The 27,700-nt window shown below is 50.7% G+C and overlaps 1 protein-coding gene across 7 annotated transcripts in view; it reads right to left on the minus strand.

Moving 5' to 3' along the window:
• The window catches only part of RHPN1 (rhophilin Rho GTPase binding protein 1), a 60,542-nt gene extending 34,254 nt beyond the window's left edge, over positions 1–26,288 (minus strand). For 2 of the 7 annotated variants that reach the window (XM_078851412.1, XM_078851408.1), the window contains exons 1-4: positions 26,091–26,288; positions 20,897–20,959; positions 9,959–10,077; positions 4,010–4,138 (exon numbers count right to left, since the gene is read on the minus strand). In XM_078851412.1, coding sequence (XP_078707538.1) covers positions 4,010–4,138; positions 9,959–10,077; positions 20,897–20,959; positions 26,091–26,180 — 401 coding nt within the window. In that variant the 5' untranslated portion in view covers positions 26,181–26,288. Of the gene's footprint in view, positions 1–4,009; positions 4,139–9,958; positions 10,078–12,673; positions 12,772–20,896; positions 20,960–26,090 lie in introns of those variants that run through there. The other 5 variants (XM_078851407.1, XM_078851409.1, XM_078851410.1 and 2 more) reach the window with 5 other exon arrangements.
• Positions 26,289–27,700: the final 1,412 nt, after the last annotated feature.

A 27,700-nucleotide genomic window follows, 5' to 3' on the forward strand; every position in this document is an offset into this window, starting at 1 on the left:
TTGTAAATGGTTTACAACACCAACATTTAAAAAGAGGATTCCTGCCAAATAGTTTAGGGCCAGCATTTCAATGGTTACAAGATAACTATCAAGCCAGGGCTGCCTTTTAAAATTTGAAAAATCTGAATTTTAATTCCGTATCTTTATAGCAGCAGCAGGTCACTGTGTCTGCAGCACATGATAGCACCTTCGCCACACTGCAGTTTGGCAAAGAGACCACCCCAATCTAGATTCAGATCAGTTTGCGCAAAGCTCAAGTCTCTTCCTATAGTGGGCAGGATCTGAACACTAAAACCAAGAACTCCAATGCTGGGAAAGTTCAGATTGTGACCTGGATACCAAATCTCCATATTTGGAAGCATTTGCATCCAGAGACTTGGTTTTGCCTATTAGAGATACAGGGACCAATTCTGCACTCAGTGCTGTAATTCCACTGACTTGTAGAGTAACTCCTAGTAACCAGGTGAGAGAGCAGAATCAGGCCCTCAAAGTACAGCCCTCGATTAGCAAGGTTTGGTTTGGGACCCTCTCCCCCATCTCTAAAGAGAGTATTAACCAAATACAAGTGTCCCTTCGAAGTCCACACTTATATCTGCAAATAAGATTCCCGTACAGATAAGAAAGCACAGCAAAGTGAGCTCCGAGCAATTATAATCCCACTTCTAGCTCCTTCAGTGATGGTCCCTTTGCGGTGTAAATCAGTAGATTGAGATTTTTCCATCAGATCTCCTCTTTTGCACATTACCCTATCAAACTACAACTTGCCTAATGGACCTACAGTTGTTTATTTAAAGTTAGGAATTTATCTAATCCTCTTTACAGGGACATGCTAGGCAAACACACAGAGCCTCCTAAAGGGCTGGTTCAAAGAGGCAGGAAAGGCAGTGGAGTGAGATCTGGAGGGGGTCACACAGGGTCAGGACTATTACAATCCATGTTTACACAATAGCAGGTTATTTAACCCAGGTCTGTCATTAACACCAAGAGCTTATCAGCAGTTTCTGAAATATCACATGGTCATGAAAAATGGGGAGGGGGGGAGAGGGAAAGAAAAACAAACATGCACAACTAGGTCTGTTCATACTTACTCAGTCACTGAATAAACAGCCTCCTGAGAGCTATAATGAGTGTGGAAAAGGGGTTATCACTTTTTCCTCTAATGAGATTTCAGTTTGATCCAAAATGCCACAAAATAAACTAAGAGGGTTTTGTTTGGTGTTTTTTTAAAACTACAGAAAACAGGGCCTTTGAGGTCAGTTATGAAAACTAAGTGGCTATGTCTACACTGGCAACTGAACGACAAAACTTGTGTCTTTCAGGGGTGTTTAAAAAAAAAAAAACACAGCCCAAAAGACAAAACAGTTTTGCCAACAAGCAGTGCCAGTGTGAACAACGCTTTGCTGGCAGAAGCACTCTCCTGCCGACAAAGCTAACGCTGCTTGTTGGGGGTAGAAGTTTTTTGTTGGCAGGAGAGCCGACAAACAGTGGCTACACTGCGCGCCTTTTAGCAGCACAGCTGTAGCGACACAGCCGTGTCACTAAAAGCTATGTAGTGTAGACATAGCTTAAGGGTATGTCTTCACTACGCAGCAGCGCTTTAACGTGGCTGGGTAGTCGTGGAACCAGCGCTGGGAGAGAGTTCTCCCTGCATTGTAAAAAACCCACCTCCACGAGCAGAGTGGCTCCCAGAACTGGTGCACTGTCTATACCACCACTTTACAGTGCTGAAACTTGTAGCACTGGGGGGGGGTTTTCACACCCCTAAGCGAGAAAGTTTCAGTGCTGTAAAGTGGGAGTGTAGATAAGGCCTAGAAGTACTTGCCAGGAAGTCACGCTAGCACAGGAGCAGAACGATGTTCCCCTGCCTGCGGTGGTTAGGAATCACCTGTATCCTTTACTAATTCGGATGACAGTCAAGGGATAGATTCTGCAACCTTTATTCACCTCAAGCAGCTTTTATGCAAGTAGCCTCAATTCAGCTGCCCTGAATCAGGTGAGTAATCACCTGACCAAGCACTAAAGGGGGAAAAGGCTGCAACATCTGGCCCTTTGATATTAGTGGTTGCATACCACTGGGGAAGAGGAAAAAACTCCACAGTCTGATATGGTTAGCTGCATTCAGAGGCCACCACGTGGCCCCTGATGGGAGATGAGGGTGCTCAGCACATTGCAGGGGTGAGCTCACGGTGCTTCCCTACATTATTAAATCTAGCTCGTGTGTGCCCAGCATACAGGCAGGCCACCAAGTCAAACGCTGGGGGAAGAGGTTCTGTTTTACTTTCACTATCTCTATAATGAGCTGCAAACTGAGAGCAGCTCATACTTGACCATGGCTTTCAGGCAACCCTCTTGGAGCATAAAACTTCCCCTCTGCTAACTTCACCCTATTCGAAACACAAGTATTAGGAAGGGCCAAGGGACATCAAGACAGCTACACAGGCAGCACCCGCTGAACTGCTGTATAGCGAACCAGGGTGTGCGCCTACGTGAGGGGGGCGCATGTCAAGCTCGGAGAATGCTGCAGCGTCCCTGATATTTAGACCTCAGGCAGTGCTTCCCTTCTCACCCAGATAAACAGCTCCGCTGAGAAGTCCCAGCATGCCAGCTTGCTGCTGGCTAGGGTGCTAGGACTACCTCTACTGTGAGTCAAGCAGATGAGGTTGCTGGGTAAGCATTTCACAGCAACCAGGCGCTGCAATTAATAAAAGGTCTGGCCTCTTAAACAAAATCAAATGGGGAAATAAACGCATGTGAATAATCCAGTTCACGAGAAGCAAAGCAGCAAGAAAAGGAGGCTAAGCACGTAGGCAGGAATGTTTTTAATTACTTTCATTACACACTCAAGCTTCACTTGCAGTGCAAATCATGTGCTGTGGGGGATTTTGCTTACATACCCCGCAGTTTGAGGAGAGATTATTTTTGATACATTTAAGACCTGCATTCCTCGTCCTGTATCAGCCTTCCATACCTGTAAAGCACCATCCATCTCAAAGCACTTTACAGACATTAGCTGATAAAGCCCCAGTGTTATCTCCATTTTACAGATGGAAAAACCAAGGCAGGGAGAGAATAGAAAGGACACCCTCAAGGCTACAGAGCAAGCATTGGAAGGGCTGATCCAGACCCCAGATCTCCCAACTCTCAGTCCTGTGGTACCCACTGGATGGAACACGGAAGCGAGACAACACTGACATCCCAAACATGCAAACAGCAGGAACTGTATTAATAAGGCCAGTGCAATCTCCCCAAATCTCAGCTTCCTTGCCTGCTGTATTCCAAGTAGGTGCAGAGGTATAGTTTGTGTGGGAGAGTGTGTAGGGACCCTTGCTTGTATGGGCAGCTGTATATACAATATCTATTCACAGACCATATTCACTTCACCCATAGCCACACACCCACAATGTCTACTGTGAAGGAGGTATGGGGTAAGAAGGCCTCTCCACATCTTTCCTGAGGAATGGGCCCCAGCTTCCACTGTGCAAACGTACTGAGGCTTACTGCAGCATATTGCTAGCTAGGTATTTATATTATGCCCATCACCGTGGTGTCTTGGCACCTACTTGCCCAGCACACCTGATTTTCAAGGGCTTTGACCAGTGTTCCTTCTAATTTTTTAGATCATTGTGCAGAATGAATTTTGTTACGTGTGGCGGGGGTGGAGCCAAGGGTTCGGAGTGTGGGATGGGGCTCAGGGCAGAGGGTTGGGGTGCAGGGGGTGAGGGCTCTGTCTGGGGGGTTTGGGGTGCAGGCTGCACCAGGGCTGTGGCAGTGAGAGAGGACTCCCACCAGCCCTCTCCCCGCTGCAGCAGCCCCAGGCTCGGAGGAGAGGCACCTCTCCCTGCCGCAGCTCTGCACACTCCAACTTGTTCCCCGCCCACCCTCTACCTCTCTCTTCTCCAGGCCCCTTAGAAGGAACTTAGGCTTTGACCACTTTCTCCATTTTCCTGGGCCCTGCAACTCTAGCAACCTTCTTGCTCAACTTGGTGACCCACCTCCCCATACACCTTACCTGTCATTCTGGTATACGTCCACAGAGCTGTTCAGTTCTTCTAGTTCTTCCTTCAGTAACTGCAGATTGGAATTAACATAGCTAAGCTCCAAGGCTACTGTTTCTTTTACTTTGTGATTACTTGTGGCCCTGAAAATAAAAAGGAGACAGAGCACAGGAGGAATTGTCTTAGGAAGTGGTCCACAAGATAAAATCCACTGATCTACCACATTCAAACCACAAGCCTTCAGCTCCCAATAGAACGACATGCGCCACTTTATGCCTATAGGGCATTTCAGAGTCTCACAAGGTGCCTTCCAAACTAATGAGTTAAGCTTCCGAATACTCCAGCAAGGTAGGGAAATATTATTCCTATTTTAGAGTGAGAAACAGAGACCCAGATCTTTGAAATGAGCTAGATGCCCAGATCTCTCTCTCTGGGTCAGTGACAGAGCTAGGAGAGAACCCAGGAAGCATGCCTGCTCTTGGACTCCTGCTCTAACCACTACATAATCTTTGGTATTTCCACTGAGCTTCACAAAATGCATTTTAGAACAAAAGCTTTCCAGAGTCTGAAGGCTTTCCACCTACGATCAATGATGATGGAAAGATAGGCGTTAACAGGCAGAGACGGAGAGGTTAAAAGAGAAAAGAGCAACTCTTTTGAGAGAGGGCAGGGGGTCAGGAGGAAGAAAAGGCTCTGACACGCAGCTGGGCCTGCAGTGGGACATGGCATCCTGACTCCCTTCTGCTTCTCTTAGGAGATATTTATTTCTAGCCGTGTCCCACGCCTAGCAACTAGGACAGTGCCCAGCAGCCTCAGTGGTGTGGTCTGCTAGGGACAGCAGCAAAGCAGCTTTCAGACTGCCTCCGAGTGAGGCTGCACACAATCTCAAATTGGAGTCTTTAGTTTAAAAAGTCAGACAAACATAGCCAAGGATTGGTATTTAACTCTGTGGGAGCCTCAGAGTTCCACAGTGTGGTCTAGGGCAGTGATTCTCAACCTTTCTAGACTACTGTACCCCTTTCAGAATCTGACTGGTCTTGCATATCCCAAGTTCCACCTCACTTAAACTACTTACTTACAAAATCAGACACAGAAATACAAAAAGCGTCAGAGCCCACTGTTACTGAACAATTGCTTACTTTATCATATAATTATAAAATAAAATCAATTGGGATGTAAATATTGTACTTCCATTTCTGTGTAATACTTGAGCCTGGTTTTCACTTGTGAGCCTTGTCATTCGGCAGCCGGAGAGCAGCAGCTGCTGGCTGGGCACCCAGCTCTGAAGGCAACACTGCCGCCATCACCACGAGCAGCGCAGAAATATGGTATGGTATTGCCACTCTTATTTTTGCACTGTTGCTGGTGGAGGCACTGCTTTCAGAGCTGGGCGGCCGGATAGCAGCAGCTGCTCGATGGGGCATTCATGTTGTTTGCAGTGCGGGAGGATTATTTTTTTTTAAATCCCACTCTGGTCCCACCCTGCAATACTCATGCCCACTCAGTCCCGCATCGTTTGTTGAATTATCATCTTGCTCCTGCTATTACGGCAGCAGGTCCTGCAGGACCTCAGTCCTACTGCAGGGCTCTAGAGCCTGTTACAAAACTAGGCAAATATCCAGATGAGCTGATGTACCTCCGGAAAGACCTCTGCGTACGCCTGGGGTACACATACCCCTGGTTGAAAACCACTGGTCTAGGGCCACACAGTACATGGGACAGGGACAAGCTCAACTTTTTTTTGAAAAAAAGAAAAAGAAAGAAAGAAAGAAAATGAAGTTTCCTGACATTTTAAAATCATGCTTTTTTCTGCCACATAACATCAGGTTTGAACATATGACAGAATGCAAACTGGAGGGGGATGGAGTCAGGGAACATGCTGGGCCCTTACAGATAAGTATGAAGGCATACTCTTATTATCATTAATTATTCCTAACACACTAATGCCCAGAGTCCTCAAGCAAGATTGGGCCCCATTGAGCTGGGTGCTGTATGAAAGAAAAACAAAAAACAACAAACCACCACACTCCCTGCCCTAAAGAGCTTACAATCCAAATAGACAAGAGAGGATAGGAAGGGAAAGAGAGGCTCTGGAAGGTGAAGCGAGTAGCCCAAGGTCACAGCAAGTCAGTTGTAGAGCCAGAAACAGAACCCAGTTCTCCTAAATTCTAATCCAGTGACCTTCCTATTAGAAAAGTTGTCGTCTTGTCCCTATATGCATAACCACATACAAAAATTACTAAGAGAACATTCAGGTTGCAAAGTCAAGCCCTCATGAGTTAGAAAACATCAGAATTAAGCTTGCCTGTGCCTCCTTATTTCATCCCTTTGTGTGCATGCACCATGATTAACCTTGGCAGAAGTCAATTTGTTTTTTTATAATTTTAACAGATGTGTTTATTTTTAAGCATTTTTTTCTATTTATCAATTTAAATTTTCTTAGTTGTGAAAAATTATGGGGGAGCAGATAATGACAACTGATGTTGAGATTCAAATCTTAAAACACAAACATGTTTAAATATACAAAGTAAATATCTTTAAGTTCAAACAACATTTTTTCTTTGCCTACCTCTAAATTTCTATGATTGAGGGACTTTTTGCTGATGTGTGTGTGTGTATGGTGAAATTGACATTTACCAATAAAACCCTAATCCTTCCACACGGAATTATGAGAGTCTTTAATTACATGATCGTACACTATTTTTTGAACAGGACCCCTGCCTTACTAAGTGAACAGGATGGGCCTGCTCTGGGGATTAGTCTGTAGGACCTCTGACTTCATTTGCCGCAGTAGTTAGAAGGTGTGTGGTGAAGGAGGCAGGGGATTTCAGGAAGATAAAGCATGGTCTCACAATCAAGGCACTGAATGCTTTCCTGGAGAACTGGATTCTGTCCCTGCCTCTGCCACAGAGTTCCTGTGATACTAGACAAGCCAATATCTCCAGTACAGGCTCAAATCTTATTCCACATACACACTTTCAACCAAGATTTCACACATACTTCATTTTTAGCTCTTTTAAGTGTAATTCTTAGATACGAAAAGTGCAGCTTTTCCAGTACAAATAGCAACATATTGCAGCTCAAAGCCTGTTCTTTGGTCACTCAATAGCAGCATCCTGCTGAATACCCTGTTTTCTCTCCCATGTATTTTACATCAGCAGATGTAAACATGAAGGATGGATTTAAGCTGCAATGAGTCACCTGCTTTGATGAGACAGCTTTTCAAACCAATTGCACCTTTCTCATTGGCTCATGAGAAAAAAACAAAAACAAAAGAAACAGGAAGAGAGAACCTGATGGCAGGGGAAAGCTGACAACACCCAAATTGTCTGCTGAAACATGTCCTAGTCTCTCACCTTAAATCAAGTTGGGCCTCTATGTAGCTGAGTGCAGTCAAAAAAAAGGACACGGCCATACTTCAGCTTGGCTCAGGGCTAAAGCCTTTTCAAGCCTCTGGCAAGTTGTGTTCACAAACACCACGATCCAGTAACAGCTAAAACAGGGGTCTGGAAACTTTGACCCCAGGGCCAGATCAGGGTTGCAAAACTGTATGGAGGGCTGGTAGGGAAGGCTGTGCCTCCCCCAACAGCCTGGCCCCTGCCCCCTATCCGCCCCCTCCCTCTTAACCAGGATGGATTCATAACGGAAGAGAGAGACCTTGTTTTGTGAATGAAGAATTGGTTGGGGGGCGGGGTGAGGTTGGACATTTGAAAACACTTAGCTCAGTTTTCAATTGCATTTTTACATCTAAATGTTTACTCCCAGTGAATTTTGCTCATAATTTTTTTCAGCTTTGGGAAAAGTCAGCCTTTTAAAAAGCCAAGTGTATAGGTTACAGGTCAGACTATATTTTGTTTGCAAATGAAATTAAATTAGTTAGGCAGCAGCACTTCAGAAAGGTCTGGTATTGAATCTATCCATCTTAGTTAGGACATGGCACCTTCCATATATTGGTGTAACCCCCTAGGTATTGGCCAAGCATTCATTAAGGGTGAAATTTACCTTTGTGCAGAAAGTCAGCACAAGGCCGATGCACAGCTTAAAACAGAACTTAAAACAGTTTCTAGTTTTCATACTCGACGCTGCACAAGGGTACATTTTGATCTCATTAAGAATATACCTTATATAACCATGAGTCTTGATCAATCTGAGGAGTTATCAAATGTTTGCTTAGTTAATTCTTTGTACAGAGATATTAAAAATATGGTTTATTGCCAACCCCTTAATCGCTTCAATTACTTTGCTGAGTCAGTGGTATTTGAACAAGACGGGAAAAGACTTTCATTGCTTAACTGTCTCAGTCAGTTTATTTATCCATCAAACAAAAGCTACTACACTGTCCAACAAAACTGCATTTTATTTCAAACACACCATTCACTGTAGCTTCTTAGGAAAGAGGAATGACGCTCCAAACAGATCATTTTAAGGAGTATGGTTCTGTCTACAATGGGAACTTGTCCTGACTCCAACAGCTAATGTCCAGCCACCCACATAGCTGAAACCCTGCTTAACAGTAAGCTCCACCAACCAGTACTAATCACAGCTTTCCTTGACTACATTTTGGGTTTGCAGTGGTAGACGAGGCCTAGAAGTCTTCAGTGCTAACCATTGGAGAACAAAAAGAAAAGGAGTACTTGTGGCACCTTAGAGACTAAAATTTATTTGAGCATAAGCTTTCGTGAGCTACAGCTCACTTCATCGGATGCATTCAGTGGAAAACAAGGTTACATCCTTAAAGCCATGGAAAAATAGCAATATTTTACTAAATGACTTAATTTCAGCTGATTTTATGAGTAAAGCTTTGGTTTTCCATTAACTCCAAAACTTCATGAAATCTTGGATGTCCTGGCCAACCTCTGCTGAGAATGGACCTGTTTAATCTCAAAAACAGGCTCACCAAAGAAAGTTACCAGTGGGAAAAGTGTTCAAACTGCTGATCCAAATGTTTCAGCAGCCTGAAAAAGAACATCAGAGTGTTTTGTTTTCTAACTTAGCCCAGGTGCTCCTCACACTCCCCAACAAAGTAATTAAGTTGCCTGTGTTTTGCCTTGCATTCCTTCTAGCTCCCCCGCCCTTTTTGCCCTATGCCGGATTTGAAATGCCTCTGTTAGGAGGATGGGAACTACTTGCTGTCCACATTCTTGGATGCCCTATGAATAGCAGGTATCATCACTCTGATTCATGATTTTGATATAAACAGCACACCTAGGCACAATCCTGCTTACATAGAACATTTCTCCTTGGTTTTATGAAGCAGGGTCATGCAGAAAAGGACACAGCAAGATTTCAAGTCTTTTAATTAGATGAGGCATAACATCCAGGAGCAGACGTAGGGCTTGTCTATATGGTGGGGTAATGAGCACTATGGGGGTGTGATTTCAACACACACCAACGTGTTATGCATTAATTGGTCTGTGTAGACCCTGCTGGTGCAGACTAAGAGTTCCCTAGTGAGCAGCAGCAGGGTCTACACAGACCAATTAAAGCACAACATATTAGTACGCTTAGAAATCACTTCCCCATGGTGCGCATTACCCCACCATGCAGAAGTGGAGAGTGAGAAGTGGCCAGAAGTTGAAGCCACCAGTAAAGCGTTATCAGGGCAGCAGTACAGCACAGGGTTATGTTCTTCCTTTCTGGTTTCTAGTCATGCTGCAAAAGGAGGTAGGGGAAAAGACGTAGCCACACCAACAGACTCATAATTAACAGGGAGAGTCTTAGTCGGTCACCTTATCTATCCCCCAATTGACCAGTATAGGAAACAATGACAGAATACACTCTTCCCCTCTCCAATACACGTAGCCTAGTAACACCAAGTCACTAGTCTTTGTAAGCGAGCAAACTGACATGTTTCTAGTGCAAGTCATTGTCTCTTGCTAGAGAGAATAATTAGCCTAAACCAAGAAGCAATTCAGAATGCTAGCACACAGGTGTTCTAGCATTGGAGATGGACCAGTGCTCACTTGAAGAGGTTTTCTGCCCCAGCTCGCATTCTCATCTCCTTGTTGATCTGTTGGTTAATTCGTGCGCGGCGGTGCTGCAGTTTGCTGCGCTGGGTCTGTGCAAAGGGATCGCAGCCCTGCTAAGAGAAAAAAGATTGTCACAACATATCCTGTTCAAACAGAACATCTTCACCAAACTTAGAACATCCTTTCTATCCCAGCCTCCTGTACCACCAGCCTCATCTGTTTCTTTTTCAAATCTGCTCTGGAGAACCATTGCTTCTGGACAGCCCACAAGCAGCGAGTCAACAGATAATAGCTTAACACAAAAGCCTCTGCTATTCTTTCCTCCAGGTTTGATCATCTTTCTTTGCTTTGTGTCAAAGTGCCGAGGACAATGACATGGCTTAATAATAAACATATATAGTGTGAAGTGTAGTTTTAGTTCATGACATGTCAACACAGCCGACGTTAAAGCGCTGCGGCTCCAGTGCTGTCTACACTGCCACTTTACAGCGCTGAAACTTGCATGGCTCAGGAGTGTGTTTTTTCACACCCTTGAGAGAAAAAAGTTTCAGTGCTGTACGTGGCAGTGTAGTCAAGGCCTTAGCTCCACTTGCATGTTATACCGCAATGAAGCCGCCCAGAGCGCTCTAACTCACTCCCCGTCCACACTGGCAAGGCATGTAAAGCGCTCCGACTCCCTGGCTAGAGCGCTGCCGATACTCCATCTCCCAGAGAGGGATACAGTTTCCTGTGTATTGGGTGAGACGCTACAGTGTCAGTGTGAACGAGGGCTTATGTTACAGCGCTGTGATTGCTCTCCAGAAAGGTTCCATAATCCCATTAACTGAAGTGGCCTCTCTTGTTTTTGTTGTGAACTCTGGCAGGAATGTGGAAGTGGCCCTTTCAAAGCTCCAATTTGGAGTGCTGGCTGCTTATCAGCTCAGAGAAAAAAAAACTAACAGCTAATGTTTGCTTTCAGTGAGTGAGAGAGGCAGGGAGGGAGGGGGGTCTGTACTTACAAGACAGCATGCTGACACTCAACACCCCAAAAACCCACTCTCTCCCCCCACATACACACAAACACACTCCCCCCTCCTCACCATTTGAAAAGCACATTGCAGCCCCTTGAACGCTGGGATAGCTGCCCATAATGAACTGCTCCCAATGCAGCTGCAAGTGCCGCAAATGTGGCCACACCAGCTGTCAGTGTGGACAGACTGGAGCGCTTTTCCTAATGCACTGTACGAAGGCTGGTTTAACCCAAAGCGCTCTACATCTGCAAGTGTAGCCAAGCCCTTAGCAAACTCTTGTGAAACTATCTGCTACCTACTGAATAGTTCAGTCCCCCTTCCCCTTTTCCCTTTATCTGCACCATTCTTAGAGATCTGCATCTGACCCAGACAGCAGCTGAAATATTCCAGCTATCATTTAATTACAATCACTTGCTCTCCCTTAGCACTCCCTTCTACAATCCTGAATGACTCCACTTGCTGACCTCCGTTCCCTTGATACCAACACTAGCACTATATTTCAAATGCCTCATTCCTTTCAGCAAATGACAATAAGGAGTCACACTGACGATCACTACAGTAAGCCACCTACTGAGGTTATTCAGCAATTCAAGCACTCTGGGAAACAACGAAGCCTTTTGAAAATGCGTTATAGTAGTCTGGTACCATTGTTGCTTAGATTGCCTGGATTACTAGGTGGATATCCAGATAGTTTTAAAAACATGGGATCTCTCAAGAGTGGAATAATATATGTTGTCTCCTTTACAGGACTTTATTGGATGGACATAGCATGAAAGATTTAGGATGCCAGCCCGAGGAGCCTCAGATCACAGTAAATCTATAACTGCAGCCTGGACACTAGCATACTGATTTTCCATGGGTGATGAGCTCCTGCTGAATTCAGGATTTGAGCTTGCTCAGCAACTCTGAAAATCAGGGCATTACTTTTAAATGTAATCCATTTATCACTTTTACTCTCTTCTCCACTCCCTTCCCTCCCCCAAAAAAATTTTTCTTTGAGTCAGTCTCTTTATAGGCAGGGAATTGTTATGAGTTTAATCATCACTTTGGGGAATCACAAATATATATTATCTTGAAGTTTCACAAGGGGAGGGAAAGAAATATTAGCGGGTACTCCCAACAAACACTGTTAGGAGGAGGATCTCAGATTCCACAGTGACACAAAAAGCTCTACCCACACAGAAAGATTGAATTGCTCCTCACACAATAGAAAATAAATTGTGAAATGTGCTCCCTAGGAGTGCCAAGGACCTAAATAAAGAGCCCTTTTTGGAGGGGTCCAAGGCAGGGGAGTTGTGTTAAGCTGGAGACATGGAAGTCTGCTATTCTTATGTTAATATCAGATAATCTGCAACAACAAAACCACCCATGCCAGCAAGCTAAATTTTAGTTTATACAAATAGGGTGAATTTCACCCCAGTGCAGCCAGCACAAGTCTTACTTCAGTTCTGCCTAGGCCACGTACTGGCCCCCAGAACCGGGACTGGGTGGAATTCACTCAATCTCTCATGAAGTTATTTAGAGCAACAGAATGACCTTATTTCTAGCCACCACCTAGAGCCAAAGCTTTAGAATAAAAGACTAACTCCTCCTCCTCTTTTCAGAACCTCTCAACACTTACTTATAGCTCTGATTAGGTCAAAACCCAAAAAAAGCCACTACTTTTATTAATTTTTTTAAGCCACTAAAACTAGCTTACATTAGCTTCTCATGTGGCATCATCTTATTTCACTTGTCTTCTCCTGATCACCACAGGGTGGGGATAGGGACAGGGCATCATCTCCTTGCCCTCACCTAGGCAGCAGACTCTGGTGGGTAGGGAATCTGTGTTGGTCTGTGAGGTGCCATGCTTATCTGTAGAGATGGACACATTTTCTACAGCACCCACCATGGTACCTGGGTATGTGCTTGGATGATGATAAAGTTAAATTTGCATGGGGAACTCCGCAGTGGACTTTGTGAAGTCTTGTCTCTCCTCCTTGCTTAAAGGAGGTATTGCTTGGGGAATATACGGATTATAGAATAGGTGATAATGTGCTTCTTGCTGAGAGGAGGCAGGGGTCTTATAAATGCAGGCTAAGACTGCTATGTGGCCAACACAGCTGCAAGAAAGTCTCTAAGCGTATATCTACACTACGGAATTAGGTCAAATTTATAGAAGTCGTTTTTTTAGAAATCGGTTTTATATACTCGAGTGTGTGTGTCCCCACAGAAAATGCTCTAAGTGCATTAACTCGGAGTGCTTCCACAGTACTGAGGCAAGCGTCGACTTCCGGAGTGTTGCACTGTGGGTAGCTATCCCACAGTTCCCGCAGTCTCCGCTGCCCATTGGAATTCAGCTCTGGTTCAGGGGCCAATAAAAACCTAATTCTTGACTGCAAAAGAAATAATGTGGATTTGGAAACCTGCCCTAGTTAAAAAAATGAAAGAGATGGACAGTAAATAAGTGCAACTTCTTTAGGAATGGGAAAATAATGAGATCATATTTGTTTTGATTAATAACTGAGGTGGCGGTGGGAAATGTTGCTTGTGAAAAGATACAAGGTAATTCATAATCTATTGGGGACTAACTGTTCTGGATATTTTGAAATCATACAAAAAGACTGACTTGAGTGAGTTACTGCTATAAGCATGGACGTTTGTGATTACTGTAGAGCAAAATTCAGCCTGCACACTAACATAGCAGATGGCATGACCTCTGTTGCTCAGCTTCTAATACTCTGATTAATGCTCAAATGTGACATATAAAGTAATCTGTGCATGCATTACAAAGATTGGAGAAAGGCAGAGAAGGAGATCATGAATCATCTGAATGAATTAAATGGGTCACTAGGACTAAAAACTAGCTGTCCCACAAGTCTCATGTGTGAGATGCTGAAAACAAATAACTCCGAGGACTATTGCGCTAAGGAGCAAACGCTGAGCTCTCAAAAGGTCCACACCCATTTTGCAGACACTCTGCTTCTTCACCAAAGTGAATTTAATTTAAGAGAGATTGAATCTTGCCATTCTTACCAAGAATGAGGAATATTGCAGCCACAGAGCCCTATTTGGCGATTGTGCCAGTTATTCCAAGCGAAGATGGAGCAGGCTGGGGGACCTTAAAGGAGCATCTAGATCAGAGGTGGGCAAACTACGGCCTGCAGGCCATATCGGGTCCATGGGACCCTCCTGCCCGGCCCCTGAGCTCCTGGCCCAGGAGGCACGCCCCCTCCCCGCAGCCTCAGCTCACTGTGCCACCGGCACAATGCTCTGGGCGGTGGGGCTGCGAACTCCTGGGGCAACGCAGCTGCAGAGCCCGGCCTGACCTGGTGCTCTGTGCTGCGCGGCGGTACGACTGTAGCTCCTCCAGCCACCAGTGCTCCAGGCAGTGCAATAAGGAGGCAGAAAGCCTGGGGGTTGGATAGAGGGCAGGGAAGTTCGAGGGGGTGGTCAGAGGGTGGGGAACGGGGTTCCCGGGGGCAGTCAGGAATGAGAGGAGGGGTTGGATGGGACAGTGGGGGGGCAGTTGGGGCGGAGGGTCTGGGGGCAGTCAGGGGACAGGTGCCTGGGGCAAGAGTCCCGGGGGGGGGCTGTAAGGGGGCAAGAAGCAGGGGGCGGGTTGGATAGGGGTTGGGCCACGCCTGGCTGTTTGGAGTGGCACAGCCTCCCCTAACCAGCCCTCTGTACAATTTTGGAAACCTAACGTGGCCCTCAGGCCAAAAAGTTTGCCAGCCGCTGATCTAGGTGCTAGTCAAGTGGGGGAAAACAGAGTCACTAAAAACAGACAAGCAAGCCTCAGAGTTGATGACAATTTCTAAGAGAACCTGTTAAAAATCATCACAGCAGATTCAAGGAGACTAAAATGTCTAAAAGAAATTGGTTCAGAAGGAATGTAAGACTCTTATGGATCCCTATAAATGGATATCAGATACTGCTACATTCATGAAAAATCCCATCCCTAACCATAAGAACTTTAATTAACCAAATCCATATGTACCTCTTTGAAGGGACAGAGGTGAGGCAAACAGAACAGAGGTGGGGATGCTGACATATATACACACATGGCAAAAGGAGACCGAGCTCTAAGAAGCCCACCTTAATTGATTATTCTCATGACAGTTGGTATGGCAACACCCATTTTTTCATGTTCTCTCTGTGTGTGTATATATAATCTTCCTACTGTATTTTCCACTGCATGCATCCGATGAAGTGGGTTTTAGCCCACGAAAGCTTATGCCCAAATAAATTTGTTAGTCTCTAAAGTGCCACAAGTAGTTTTTTTGTTTTTTTTTTTTAAAAAGGAGCCAGAGTCTCAAAACATACCGAGCACCCACACTCTTAATATCCAACCCCTTTAAGGTGTCTCCAATCAAGCACTCAAAATCGGTAGTCACTTTGGGAAATTCTGGCCTTCCTGTAGGCCTCCAGGAACATCCTAACCACAGATGCAAGATGAGGCAAGGCAGCATTAAACTTAATTTTTTCGTTATACAGCGGCCTAGGAAGTTGCACTCTTTGGATTTGCCCAAAATATTATGTAGTTTCTGATAAGAAAGATGCACCGTGCTGCTCGCAGAGTCATGAGTTTATAAAAGCAAGCATTTGAACAAGCGCTCATGTTTACTGTCTTTTTAGTTGAATATTACATCTCACCATTTAAACAATCAAGTTTCATGAGATAGTTTTTAATTCCCACCCATGCTCCTCAGTCAGAAAATGCAGTAAAATTGTACTGGAAAGACGGGTATTAAACTTGGACCATGTAGCACAGGGTTATGGGAGGGGTGGCTTAAGCACAAAAATGCAAGTCAGGATCTTGAGACTTACTGCTTTTAGGAAATTCATTTGATCTCTCTGCCTCATCTTCCTCCACCCACTGTAAAAACTGAGTAACCCTCCCACCTCCCTGTGAGATACTGAGTAAAGCCTTTTGAAGATTAGAAGTACTATCACAAAGAACCATTACTGAACAGTTTGTTAGAATGAGCATTTTGCAACAACTACAGTAGGTACTAACTAAGGTCTAGATTCTAGTCTCTAGCCGCTCCTGCCATTTTAAAATGCAATTAATTTTAAACTGAAGGAAAGAAGGAAATTCTGCCAGCATTTTACCTCAAGACATTTTTACCGATGGGAAAACAAGCAGATAATCTAAAATGAAGGTTCTTCAGATTTAAAGTGAGAGAACACCACAAGAATAACTCAGTCAGGCACTTTTGGAAAAATCTAACCCGTAGTGTGCATCTCCTCAGACAGTCTGCACTAAATGAACAAAGAACAGTTGCCTGTTTCTGCTGACCAGAGTCTCTGGAGATTTAAAAGTGCAATATAAAGAAAAACAAAAACTGCACTACAGTTTTCAGTGAGGACATTTCTTCCAAAGCCCGTCAGTTACTTGGGCAAGAGGGACACAAGGGATGGCTTTTAAACTTCAATACAAATTTTCTTACTTGATTTGCTGCATAACCTTAAACCCAATCCTGAAACATAATGAGCAACTGTAATTAAATGAAAGGTTTCCGTGTTCGTCTGTATCCGCAAAAAGAAAAGGAGGACTTGTGGCACCTTAGAGACTAACAAATGCATCCGATGAAGTGAGCTGTAGCTCACGAAAGCTTATGCTAAAATAAATTTGTTAGTCTCCAAGGTGCCACAAGTCCTCCTTTTCTTTTTGTCATTAAATGAAGTTAGTGTTAACCTCTCAGGCCTTTACTGAATATTAAAGGCATTTCCGGGTGCAGTTGCTACAGTTGCACAAGTCACATTTTGAGTGAAATTCAAGGTTTAACTCAAGATTTCTTAGCCATCCTTTGCAGTGGACTCAAACCAGGTAAGTAAACATACAGCATCTCCTCTGTCAACAGGTGTCCATAATCTTTGTTGCATGCATAGGTCAGAACGCAGAACAGATTGTATGTACTTAGAATACAGCATGTTAAGAAAGCTATGGGAATGAATAAGATATGGGTCATTAAGTTACACGAGTTGTGTCCAGCACTGAAGTTTATTGCCTCTGACAAACCAGGATTAGAGCCAGTATTATTCTAGCAAGTCCGTTCTAGGCCCCAAAAGCCTGCCAAACATTACATTCAGTGTCCAACACAAAAGGAAAACAAAGTGTGCTGCAGAAATGTGCTAGAGCTATGTTTCAGTGTTGTGAAAGAGTGAGAGGCTGGTCTCATGCAAAGTGAAGGGGACAAAAGATAGACAAGGCCCCTTACATGTCAACTGGTAATTGCTGCTGACTTAAGATTTGTCTACACGGGGACATTTACAAGCATAATTATACTTTTGTAGGTTTCAGAGTAACAGCCGTGTTAGTCTGTATTCGCAAAAAGAAAAGGAGTACTTGTGGCACCTTAGAGACTAACCAATTTATTTGAGCATAAGCTTTCGTGAGCTACAGCTCACTTCACCGGATGCATACTGTGGAAAGTATAGAAGATCTTTTTATACACACAAAGCATGAAAAAATGGGTGTTTACCACTACAAAAGGTTTTCTCTCCCCACACCACACTCTCCTGCTGGTAATAGCTTATCTAAAGTGATCACTCCCCTTACAATGTGTATGATAATCCAAGTTGGGCCATTTCCAGCACAAATCCAGGGTTTAACAAGAACATCTGGGGAGGGGTGGGGGTAGGAAAAAACAAGGGGAAATAGGTTACCTTGCATAATGACTTAGCCATTCCCAGTCTCTATTCAAGCCTAAGTTAATCGTATCCAATTTGCAAATGAATTCCAATTCAACAGTCTCTCGCTGGAGTCTGGTTTTGAAGTTTTTTTTCCTTGTAATATCGCAACTTTCATGTCTGTAATCGTGTGACCAGAGAGATTGAAGTGTTCTCCGAGTGGTTTATGAATGTTATAATTCTTGACATCTGATTTGTGTCCATTTATTCTTTTACGTAGAGACTGTCCAGTTTGGCCAATGTACATGGCAGAGGGGCATTGCTGGCACATATCACATTGGTTGATGTGCAGGTGAATGAGCCTCCGATAGTGTGGCTGATGTTATTAGGCCCTGTGATGGTGTCCCCTGAATATTGTTTCATATTATCTGTGTGTATATAAAGTCTGCTGCAGTTTCCACGGTATGCATCCGATGAAGTGAGCTGTAGCTCACGAAAGCTCATGCTCAAATAAATTGGTTAGTCTCTAAGGTGCCACAAGTACTCCTTTTCTTTTTGCGAATACAGACTAACACGGCTGTTACTCTGAAACCTGACATTTATTTGAGCATAAGCTTTCGTGAGCTACAGCTCACTTTATCTGATGACATGAGCTGTAGCTCACAAAAGCTTATGCTCAAATAAATGTGTTAGCCTCTAAGGTGCCACAAGTACTCCTTTTCTTTTTTCAGGGACTATTAAGTATTTCACTCCTAAGTTTAGGTTTGAATGCAGCCTGGGGCAATTGTGACTGATGATTGTTTGGTGCCTTACAATGTATGAACTGAGGAGAACTTGTACTAACTAGCTCATTTCCTGGTGTTCACATCTCTCACTCACCCAAAAAACCTTACCAGCAGCCTCAGCAGAGGTAAAAGACTGAATTTTCCATGGAGTCTGAATTATCCTACCCTCAGAGGCCATACCTCCAGGTAAGGTTGAGGAACCTTGTGACGCAGCACGTGGGCAATTTATACTACTGCGGGTCTTGTTTTATGCTAACCACAAAGACTTGAAACTGCAAGATTGCCAATTTAGCACCTTACAAACAGTGAGTTACCACCACACAGTAATTGAACTTACAAATATTGTGCACTTAAATCTGCAAGTTTGCTACAATAGGGCAACAATGCACATTTTGTACAGGAGAAAAAGGGTATGGAGACTTTGAAATGCTGAACAAACATTCTGAAAACCAAATTCTCTAGTTTTTGCTCTAGTTTTTTACTCTCTCATCAGTGATTCTGATGAGAGAGTACTGGTGAATTAAGATGGCAGGATTTAGCCACTATATGATAAATTAGAGATAGTACAAGCTAAAACAAATTCTGCCCATGAATAACAACGACAGAGACAACGCTAAGTACATACTCTAAAAAGCTAAAGCTGTATTAGGTTTTTATCCACCTGAGTTTTATTTCACTCCCAATACACCAAAAGCAATTAGAGTCCATCACTGATAAGTTACAGTACTTCAGACTCTCTCTATAAATCCATTTGGAGGTACAATAGCTAAAGATAAGGGCCACTGCGGTTGTGCCTATTTTTGCCAGGGGTGAATTTGGCAGTCTCACTGTTTCATATTTACTTCTCCAGTTTATGACAGGTTTGAGACATTTATTTAAAAAAAATGCAAATATCTACATTAGTCATATGTTATAACTCTATGGGACGAATTTCAGTATAGTGGGGGCTTTTTTTTAGAAAAAAAGTCAATTTTCTATAGTCCTACAGAAGGTTATAACTAGAAATGCTAGCTCAGCTACCTACTGCAGCACAAAAGACATTGCTATAATTAAATGAAACATTTTAAGTCTAGGACCCCAATCCTGCCTCTGATCCATTCATCCTAACTTTTCATCCATTCATGTGGACCCTACGTACAGTTCAGGACATAGTCCAAGGCCTGGTTTAGGTTCTTATAATGCAAACACACACATGGTGATGAACACAGTATAAAAACATATACAGAACAGATACATGCATTACTGTACATGAGCACAGTATAAGAGCCTATCACCATAGCATCTGGGCAGGATGGCATTCCAGTACTGCTTAAAATACTGTTCTGGACAGGGGTGCTTTTGAATTAGGGCCTATGGTAAGAAATTCAACTGAAGTCAATGGGACTACTCACTGGAATAAGCATTACTTCAGTAATGGGAAAGTGAAGCTGACCAGAGACGTGAAACTGATTATCCTACTTTGTGCCATCAGTTGAATGAAGAACAAACTGTAAGAGCCTGAAGCACAAGAATAGATTTTAAAAATCTCTAATATTTTTAGCCCAAGAAAATCCTCTTAAGGAACTACCAACATTTGAGAAGCAATGCATGTTGCGGTAGCACAGCAGAGCTAACAGGCAGATCATACAGATCGATATTTTGTCCTTTTACATAGGAAAAGCTACTGACCTGCAGCAAGCTCCATTAGGTGCTTAATATAGCAAGAGGGACTCAGACTCAGACAGCACCACATTATAAGCAAGTGCCATTTTTCTGAAGGAGGCTGCGTTACAAGGTATGCTTTACAACAATACACCATGAAAAAAAGTCTATTGATAATAGCTGTATCACACAATCTTTTAACAAATAAACTCATTATTAAAACTCTCTAAAAAGATTCTCAACGTTGACTTATGCACTGAACAAAAGAAAGGATAAATAAAAAAAATCAAGTCCAAATGCTCCAACCTGTAAAGTTACTCTGATCGTTGGGGATATAGGGGGAGGGGGGAGAAAGAGTGTGAGGAGGGGGAGTGAAATCACTAAAATGAGACATGGTGGTGCAAGCAGAGAGCAGTCTGCATGTCACAAAAGCGAGGGCAGACGACCATTTCTGTGCACAAGTAGGGAACAGATGTATCAGAGCCTCAGTGACAGAACGTTAGCATGTAAAGAAGATAACTGTTACTCTAGTATCTGTAAAAAGAACAGGAGGACTTGTGGCACCTTAGAGACTAACCAATTTACTTGAGCATAAGCTTTCGTGAGCTACAGCTCACTTCATCGGATGCATTCCTAGTTTCTGTGATTCTCCACAAAACAGTAAAACTATAGCAACCACACCTACTCAGTTCTCTTCCTGAGAAATGAGTGCATTACAGTTACTGATTCTTCTTTCAAGAGACACCATCAACTTGTAGGGGTAGCTTTTCTTTGTTTGTTTTTTGTTTTTTTTTTTAAAAAGTGTCAAGTCATTAGAGGTGCTCCAGTTGTTCCTGAGTTCTCAGCTCAGTTTTTGTGGTTTTACAACCATGTTTTCTTACTTCAGATATTTGTCTCCTGCCTGTTGCTGTCAGAGGACCCCATGCACACAGTAAATGGACTCCCTTGCAGAAGAGAAACAGTGAAACAAACTATAAAAGTCAGCTACAACAAAATACACACACTTTACTAATCTTTTGTTATAGGTAGCACCTGCAGTTATAAATACTGCAGGAAAATTCTGAGACAAATGTGACTTAAATTGACTGTGTCCCTTTAAATTAAATCAGAAAGGTTAAAAATTAATACTTAACTGAAGGTTCTTTATTGATCTTTACCTAGAAGAGGCTGTGGATTCAAACCTACAGCCCTTACTGAGGAAAAACATCGACTGAACTAAATGGGAGATTTGTCTGAGGAAGAGCTGTTGATACACATCAGATTACAATGACAATTTACACCAAATTAGCAAACAAACTTTCAGGACACAGAAATTGGCACACTTCACACAGTTTCGAAAGCCATTATTTACCCACCGTATGGTGGTTTTACAACTAGTGTTTGTAAAATACTTTGAATGACAGGTTTCAGAGTAGCAGCCGTGTTAGTCTGTATTCAAAAAAGAAAAGGAGTACTTGTGGCACCTTAGAGACTAACCCATTTATTAGAGCATGAGCTTTCGTGAGCTACAGCTCACTTCATCGGACAGGGGGAGAAAGGGAGTAGGGCGCCCTGGCTCGGGGACAGGAGGAGGGAAGGGCGCCCTGGCACGGAGGGGGGGCGTAGGGGGACGGGGGGGGGAGAAGGGGGGTAGGGCGCCCTGGCATGGAGGGGGGAGGGAGGGGAGGAGGGGTAGGGTGCCCTGGCATGGAGGGGGGAGGGGGAAGAAGGGAGGGAAGGGCGCCCCGGCTCGGGGGGGGGGGGGGCGGCGTCGGGCAGAAGGGGGGTAGGGGCCCCGGCTCGGGGGGGGGGGGGGGGGCGGCGTCGGGCAGAAGGGGGGTAGGGGCCCCGGCTCGGGGGGGGGGGGGGGCGGCGTCGGGCAGAAGGGGGGTAGGGGGGAGGGCGGCGTCGGGCAGAAGGGGGGGAGGGGCCCGGGCTCGGGGGGGGGGAGGGGCGTAGGGCAGAAGGGGGGTAGGGGCCCCGGCTCGGGGGGGGGGCGGGGCGTAGGGCAGAAGGGGGGTAGGGGCCCCGGCTCGGGGAGGGGGGCGTCGGGCAGAAGGGGGGTAGCGGGGCCCGGCTCGGGGAGGGGGGGGCGTCGGGCAGAAGGGGGGTAGGGGGCCCGGCTCGGGGAGGGGGGGGCGTCGGGCAGAAGGCGGGTAGGGGGCCCGGGCCCGGCGCGGGGAGGGGGGGGGGCGTCGGGCAGAAGGCGGGTAGCGGGGCCCGGCTCTGAGGGGGCGTAGGGCAGAAGGGGGGTAGGGGCCCCGGCTCGGGGGGGGGGGGGCGGCGTCGGGCAGAAGGGGGGTAGGGGGGAGGGCGGCGTCGGGCAGAAGGGGGGTAGGGGCCCGGGCTCGGGGGGGGGGAGGGGCGTAGGGCAGAAGGGGGGTAGGGGCCCCGGCTCGGGGGGGGGGCGGGGCGTAGGGCAGAAGGGGGGTAGGGGCCCCGGCTCGGGGGGGGGGCGGGGCGTAGGGCAGAAGGGGGGTAGGGGCCCCGGCTCGGGGAGGGGGGCGTCGGGCAGAAGGGGGGTAGCGGGGCCCGGCTCGGGGAGGGGGGGGCGTCGGGCAGAAGGGGGGTAGGGGGCCCGGCTCGGGGAGGGGGGGGCGTCGGGCAGAAGGCGGGTAGGGGGCCCGGGCCCGGCGCGGGGAGGGGGGGGGGCGTCGGGCAGAAGGCGGGTAGCGGGGCCCGGCTCTGAGGGGGCGTAGGGCAGAAGGGGGGTAGGGGCCCCGGTTCGGGGGGGGGGGCGTAGGGCAGAAGGGGGGTAGGGGCCCCGGCTCGGGGAGCGTAGGGCAGAAGGGGGGTAGGGGCAGAAGGCGGGTAGCGGGGCCCGGCTCGGGGGGGGGGGGCGTAGGGCAGAAGGGGGGAGGGGGCCCCGGCTCGGGGGGGGGGCGGCGTCGGGCAGAAGGGGGGTAGGGGCCCCGGCTCGGGGGGGGGGGGGGCGGCGTCGGGCAGAAGGGGGGTAGGGGCCCCGGCTCGGGGGGGGGGGCGGCGTCGGGCAGAAGGGGGGTAGGGGGGAGGGCGGCGTCGGGCAGAAGGGGGGTAGAGGCCCGGGCTCGGGGGGGGGGCGGGGCGTAGGGCAGAAGGGGGGTAGGGGCCCCGGCTCGGGGAGGGGGGCGTCGGGCAGAAGGGGGGTAGGGGCCCCGGCTCGGGGAGGGGGGCGTCGGGCAGAAGGGGGGTAGCGGGGCCCAGCTCGGGGAGGGGGGGGCGTCGGGCAGAAGGGGGGTAGGGGGCCCGGCTCGGGGAGGGGGGGGGCGTCGGGCAGAAGGCGGGTAGGGGGCCCGGGCCCGGCGCGGGGAGGGGGGGGGGCGTCGGGCAGAAGGCGGGTAGCGGGGCCCGGCTCTGAGGGGGCGTAGGGCAGAAGGGGGGTAGGGGCCCCGGTTCGGGGGGGGGGCGTAGGGCAGAAGGGGGGTAGGGGCCCCGGCTCGGGGGGGGGGCGTAGGGCAGAAGGGGGGTAGGGGCCCCGGCTCGGGGAGGGGGGCGTAGGGCAGAAGGGGGGAGGGGGCCCCGGCTCGGGGAGGGGGGCGTAGGGCAGAAGGGGGGAGGGGGCCCCGGCTCTGAGGGGGCGTCGGGCAGAAGGGGGGCAGGGGGCCCGGCTCGGGGGGGGGCGTCGGGCAGAAGGGGGGCAGGGGGCCCGGCTCTGAGGGGGCGTCGGGCAGAAGGGGGGCAGGGGGCCCGGCTCGGGGGGGGGCGTCGGGCAGAAGGCGGGTAGCGGGGCCCGGCTCGGGGGGGGGCGTAGGGCAGAAGGGGGGCAGGGGCCCCGGCTCGGGGGGGGCGTAGGGCAGAAGGGGGGTAGCGGGGCCCGGCTCGGGGGGGGGGCGTAGGGCAGAAGGGGGGTAGCGGGGCCCGGCTCGGGGGGGGGCGCGTAGGGCAGAAGGGGGGTAGCGGGGCCCGGCTCGGGGGGGGGCGCGTAGGGCAGAAGGGGGGTAGCGGGGCCCGGCTCGGGGGGGGGGCGCGTAGGGCAGAAGGGGGGTAGCGGGGCCCCGGCTCGGGGGGGGGGCGTAGGGCAGAAGGGGGGTAGCGGGGCCCCGGCTCGGGGGGGGGGGCGTAGGGCAGAAGGGGGGTAGCGGGGCCCCGGCTCGGGGGGGGGGGCGTAGGGCAGAAGGGGGGTAGCGGGGCCCCGGCTCGGGGGGGGGGGCGTAGGGCAGAAGGGGGGTAGCGGGGCCCCGGCTCGGGGGGGGGGGCGTAGGGCAGAAGGGGGGTAGCGGGGCCCCGGCTCGGGGGGGGGGCGTAGGGCAGAAGGGGGGTAGCGGGGCCCCGGCTCGGGGGGGGGGCGTAGGGCAGAAGGGGGGTAGCGGGGCCCCGGCTCGGGGGGGGGGCGTAGGGCAGAAGGGGGGTAGCGGGGCCCCGGCTCGGGGGGGGGGCGTAGGGCAGAAGGGGGGTAGCGGGGCCCCGGCTCGGGGGGGGGGCGTAGGGCAGAAGGGGGGTAGCGGGGCCCGGCTCGGGGGGGGGCGTAGGGCAGAAGGGGGGCAGGGGGCCCGGCTCGGGGGGGGGCGTAGGGCAGAAGGGGGGCAGGGGGCCCCGGCTCGGGGGGGGGGGCGTAGGGCAGAAGGGGGGTAGCGGGCCCCGGCTCGGGGGGGGGGGGCGTCGGGCAGAAGGGGGGTAGCGGGGCCCGGCTCGGGGGGGGGGGGGCGTAGGGCAGAAGGGGGGTAGCGGGGCCCGGCTCGGGGGGGGGGGGCGTAGGGCAGAAGGGGGGTAGCGGGGCCCGGCTCGGGGGGGGGGGGCGTAGGGCAGAAGGGGGGTAGCGGGGCCCGGCTCGGGGGGGGGGCGTAGGGCAGAAGGGGGGTAGCGGGGCCCGGCTCGGGGGGGGGGCGTAGGGCAGAAGGGGGGCAGCGGGGCCCCGGCTCGGGGGGGGGGCGTAGGGCAGAAGGGGGGCAGCGGGGCCCCGGCTCGGGGGGGGGGCGTAGGGCAGAAGGGGGGCAGCGGGGGCCCCGGCTCGGGGGGGGGGCGTAGGGCAGAAGGGGGGCAGCGGGGCCCCGGCTCGGGGGGGGGGCGTAGGGCAGAAGGGGGGCAGCGGGGCCCCGGCTCGGGGGGGGGGCGTAGGGCAGAAGGGGGGTAGCGGGGCCCGGCTCGGGGGGGGGGCGTAGGGCAGAAGGGGGGTAGCGGGGCCCGGCTCGGGGGGGGGGCGTAGGGCAGAAGGGGGGTAGCGGGGCCCGGCTCGGGGGGGGGCCGTAGGGCAGAAGGGGGGTAGCGGGGCCCCGGCTCGGGGGGGGGCCGTAGGGCAGAAGGGGGGCAGGGGGCCCCGGCTCGGGGGGGGGCCGTAGGGCAGAAGGGGGGTAGCGGGGCCCGGCTCAGGGGGGGGCGTAGGGCAGAAGGGGGGTAGCGGGGCCCGGCTCTGAGGGGGCGTCGGGCAGAAGGGGGGCAGGGGGCCCGGCTCGGGGGGGGGCGTAGGGCAGAAGGGGGGCAGGGGGCCCCGGCTCGGGGGGGGGGCGTCGGGCAGAAGGGGGGCAGCGGGGCCCGGCTCGGGGGGGGGGCGTCGGGCAGAAGGGGGGTAGCGGGGCCCCGGCTCGGGGGGGGGGGGCGTAGGGCAGAAGGGGGGTAGCGGGGCCCGGCTCGGGGGGGGGCGTCGGGCAGAAGGGGGGTAGCGGGGCCCGGCTCGGGGGGGGGCGTCGGGCAGAAGGGGGGCAGCGGGGCCCGGCTCGGGGGGGGGCGTAGGGCAGAAGGGGGGCAGGGGGCCCCGGCTCGGGGGGGGGGGCGTAGGGCAGAAGGGGGGTAGCGGGCCCCGGCTCGGGGGGGGGCGTCGGGCAGAAGGGGGGTAGCGGGGCCCGGCTCGGGGGGGGGCGTAGGGCAGAAGGGGGGCAGGGGGCCCCGGCTCGGGGGGGGGGGCGTAGGGCAGAAGGGGGGTAGCGGGCCCCGGCTCGGGGGGGGGCGTCGGGCAGAAGGGGGGTAGCGGGGCCCGGCTCGGGGGGGGGGCGTAGGGCAGAAGGGGGGCAGGGGGCCCGGCTCGGGGGGGGGGCGTAGGGCAGAAGGGGGGTAGCGGGGCCCGGCTCGGGGGGGGGCGTCGGGCAGAAGGGGGGCAGCGGGGCCCCGGCTCGGGGGGGGGCGTCGGGCAGAAGGGGGGCAGGGGGCCCGGCTCGGGGGGGGGGGCGCTCGCTCCGCTCTCACCTTCCGGACGCTGCCGCTCTCCGGGGGCCGCAGCAGGGGGAAGCCGCCGTCTCCCGCCGCGTCCCCTGGGCCGCCCTCCGCGGGCACCATGGTGGCGGGGGGTGGCCGCGCTCCCCTCAGCCAGGCCGGCAGCCCCGGGCCCCCCCCAACGGCCGCTCACCGCCGGCCCCGGAGAGGGGCGGGAGACTGCGGCCGCCCCGGCCAATCGAGGGGCGGGTTGCCCTGGAGTGAAAGCGCCCGTGTCCAATGGCAGCGAGGACGAGGGGTGGGGCCAGGGGCGTCGCCGCTCCGCTCCCTGCCTCCGAGGGGAGGAGACCCTGTCGCCCCTGGCAACGGTGGGAATTAGAACGCCGAGGACGTCACGGGGGGCGGGGCCGCCTGGGCACGGCCTTGCCTGGAGGCGCGCGCGGGGAGGCCTGCACGCGGTCTCTGCACCCGCCCTCTTCTCGCCCGGCCTCACATCTGGGCCCTTTGGACCCGCTCTTCCCCCGCCCCTGCCGCAGCCCCTCCCACCCCGTTCCACATCTGGGCCGCTGCACCCCCTCTCTTTCCCCACCCCTCCAACATCTGGCCCCCCTGGCTGTCTGGGGGGAAGGCACAAGCAATGCAAAATGCAGGAAAAACCCTTGTCTCCGGGGCACTGCGCTGCCCCTTCCCTGCAGCAATCTGAGCTGAACCCTCACCTCAGCCCTGTCCCAGCGGGAATTTACACCACCTCCACCCCACTGTCACTGCGGTTTGTGGTGCACTTGTCTAAGGGCAGGTCTGCAGGACAGAATTACTTCCCTACAACTATGTTGCTCGGGGGTGGGAATCCACACCCTTAAGCGAAGTAGTTATGTCAACCTAAGTGTGGGTGTAGAGCGTGCTAGGTCAGCAGGAGAGCTTCTCCTGCCAGCACAACTACTGCTTCTTGCAAAGGCCCATTAACTACACCAATGAGAGAGCTCTCGCCTGTTGATTTAGAGCATCTTCCTTAAAGCGCTACAGTGGTGCAGCAGTGCCATGTGCCATTTTAAGTGTAGACCTGCTCTCAGCCAGGAAATCCAGTTCACCTTGGACTGAGGTAGGAGCAAAACCTGTTCCTCTTGTGCTGCTCCTCTGTTGGCCTCTTATGTCATGGAATCATAGAATATCAGGGTTGGAAGAGACCTCAGGGGGTCATCTAGTCCAACCCCCTGCTCAGAGCAGGACCAATCCCCAACTAAATCATCCCAGCCAGAGCTTTGTCAAGCCTGACCTTAAAAATATCTGAGGAAGGAGATTCCACCACCTCCCAAGGTAACGCATTCCAGTGTTTCACCACCCTCCTAGTGAAAAAGTCATGAAGTCCCTGGCTTTTTAAGAGCATATTCTCTTTGAAACAAGCAAGTGCTAGGCAACTCTATCAAAAACTACAGTAGAGAGATTTCAGAGTAGCAGCCGTGTTAGTCTGTATCTGCAAAAAGAAAAGGAGGACTTGCGGCACCTTAGAGACTCACCAATTTATTTGAGCATAAGATTTCGTGAGCTACAGCTCACTTCATCAGGTGCGTGCCTATGCTCAAATAAATTGGTGAGTCTCTAAGTGCCACAAGTCCTCCTTTTCCTTTAACAGTGGAGAGAATAGA

The sequence above is a fragment of the Lepidochelys kempii genome, chromosome 2, assembly GCF_965140285.1.
Source record: "Lepidochelys kempii isolate rLepKem1 chromosome 2, rLepKem1.hap1, whole genome shotgun sequence".
NCBI classification, from domain to species: Eukaryota; Metazoa; Chordata; order Testudines; family Cheloniidae; genus Lepidochelys; species Lepidochelys kempii.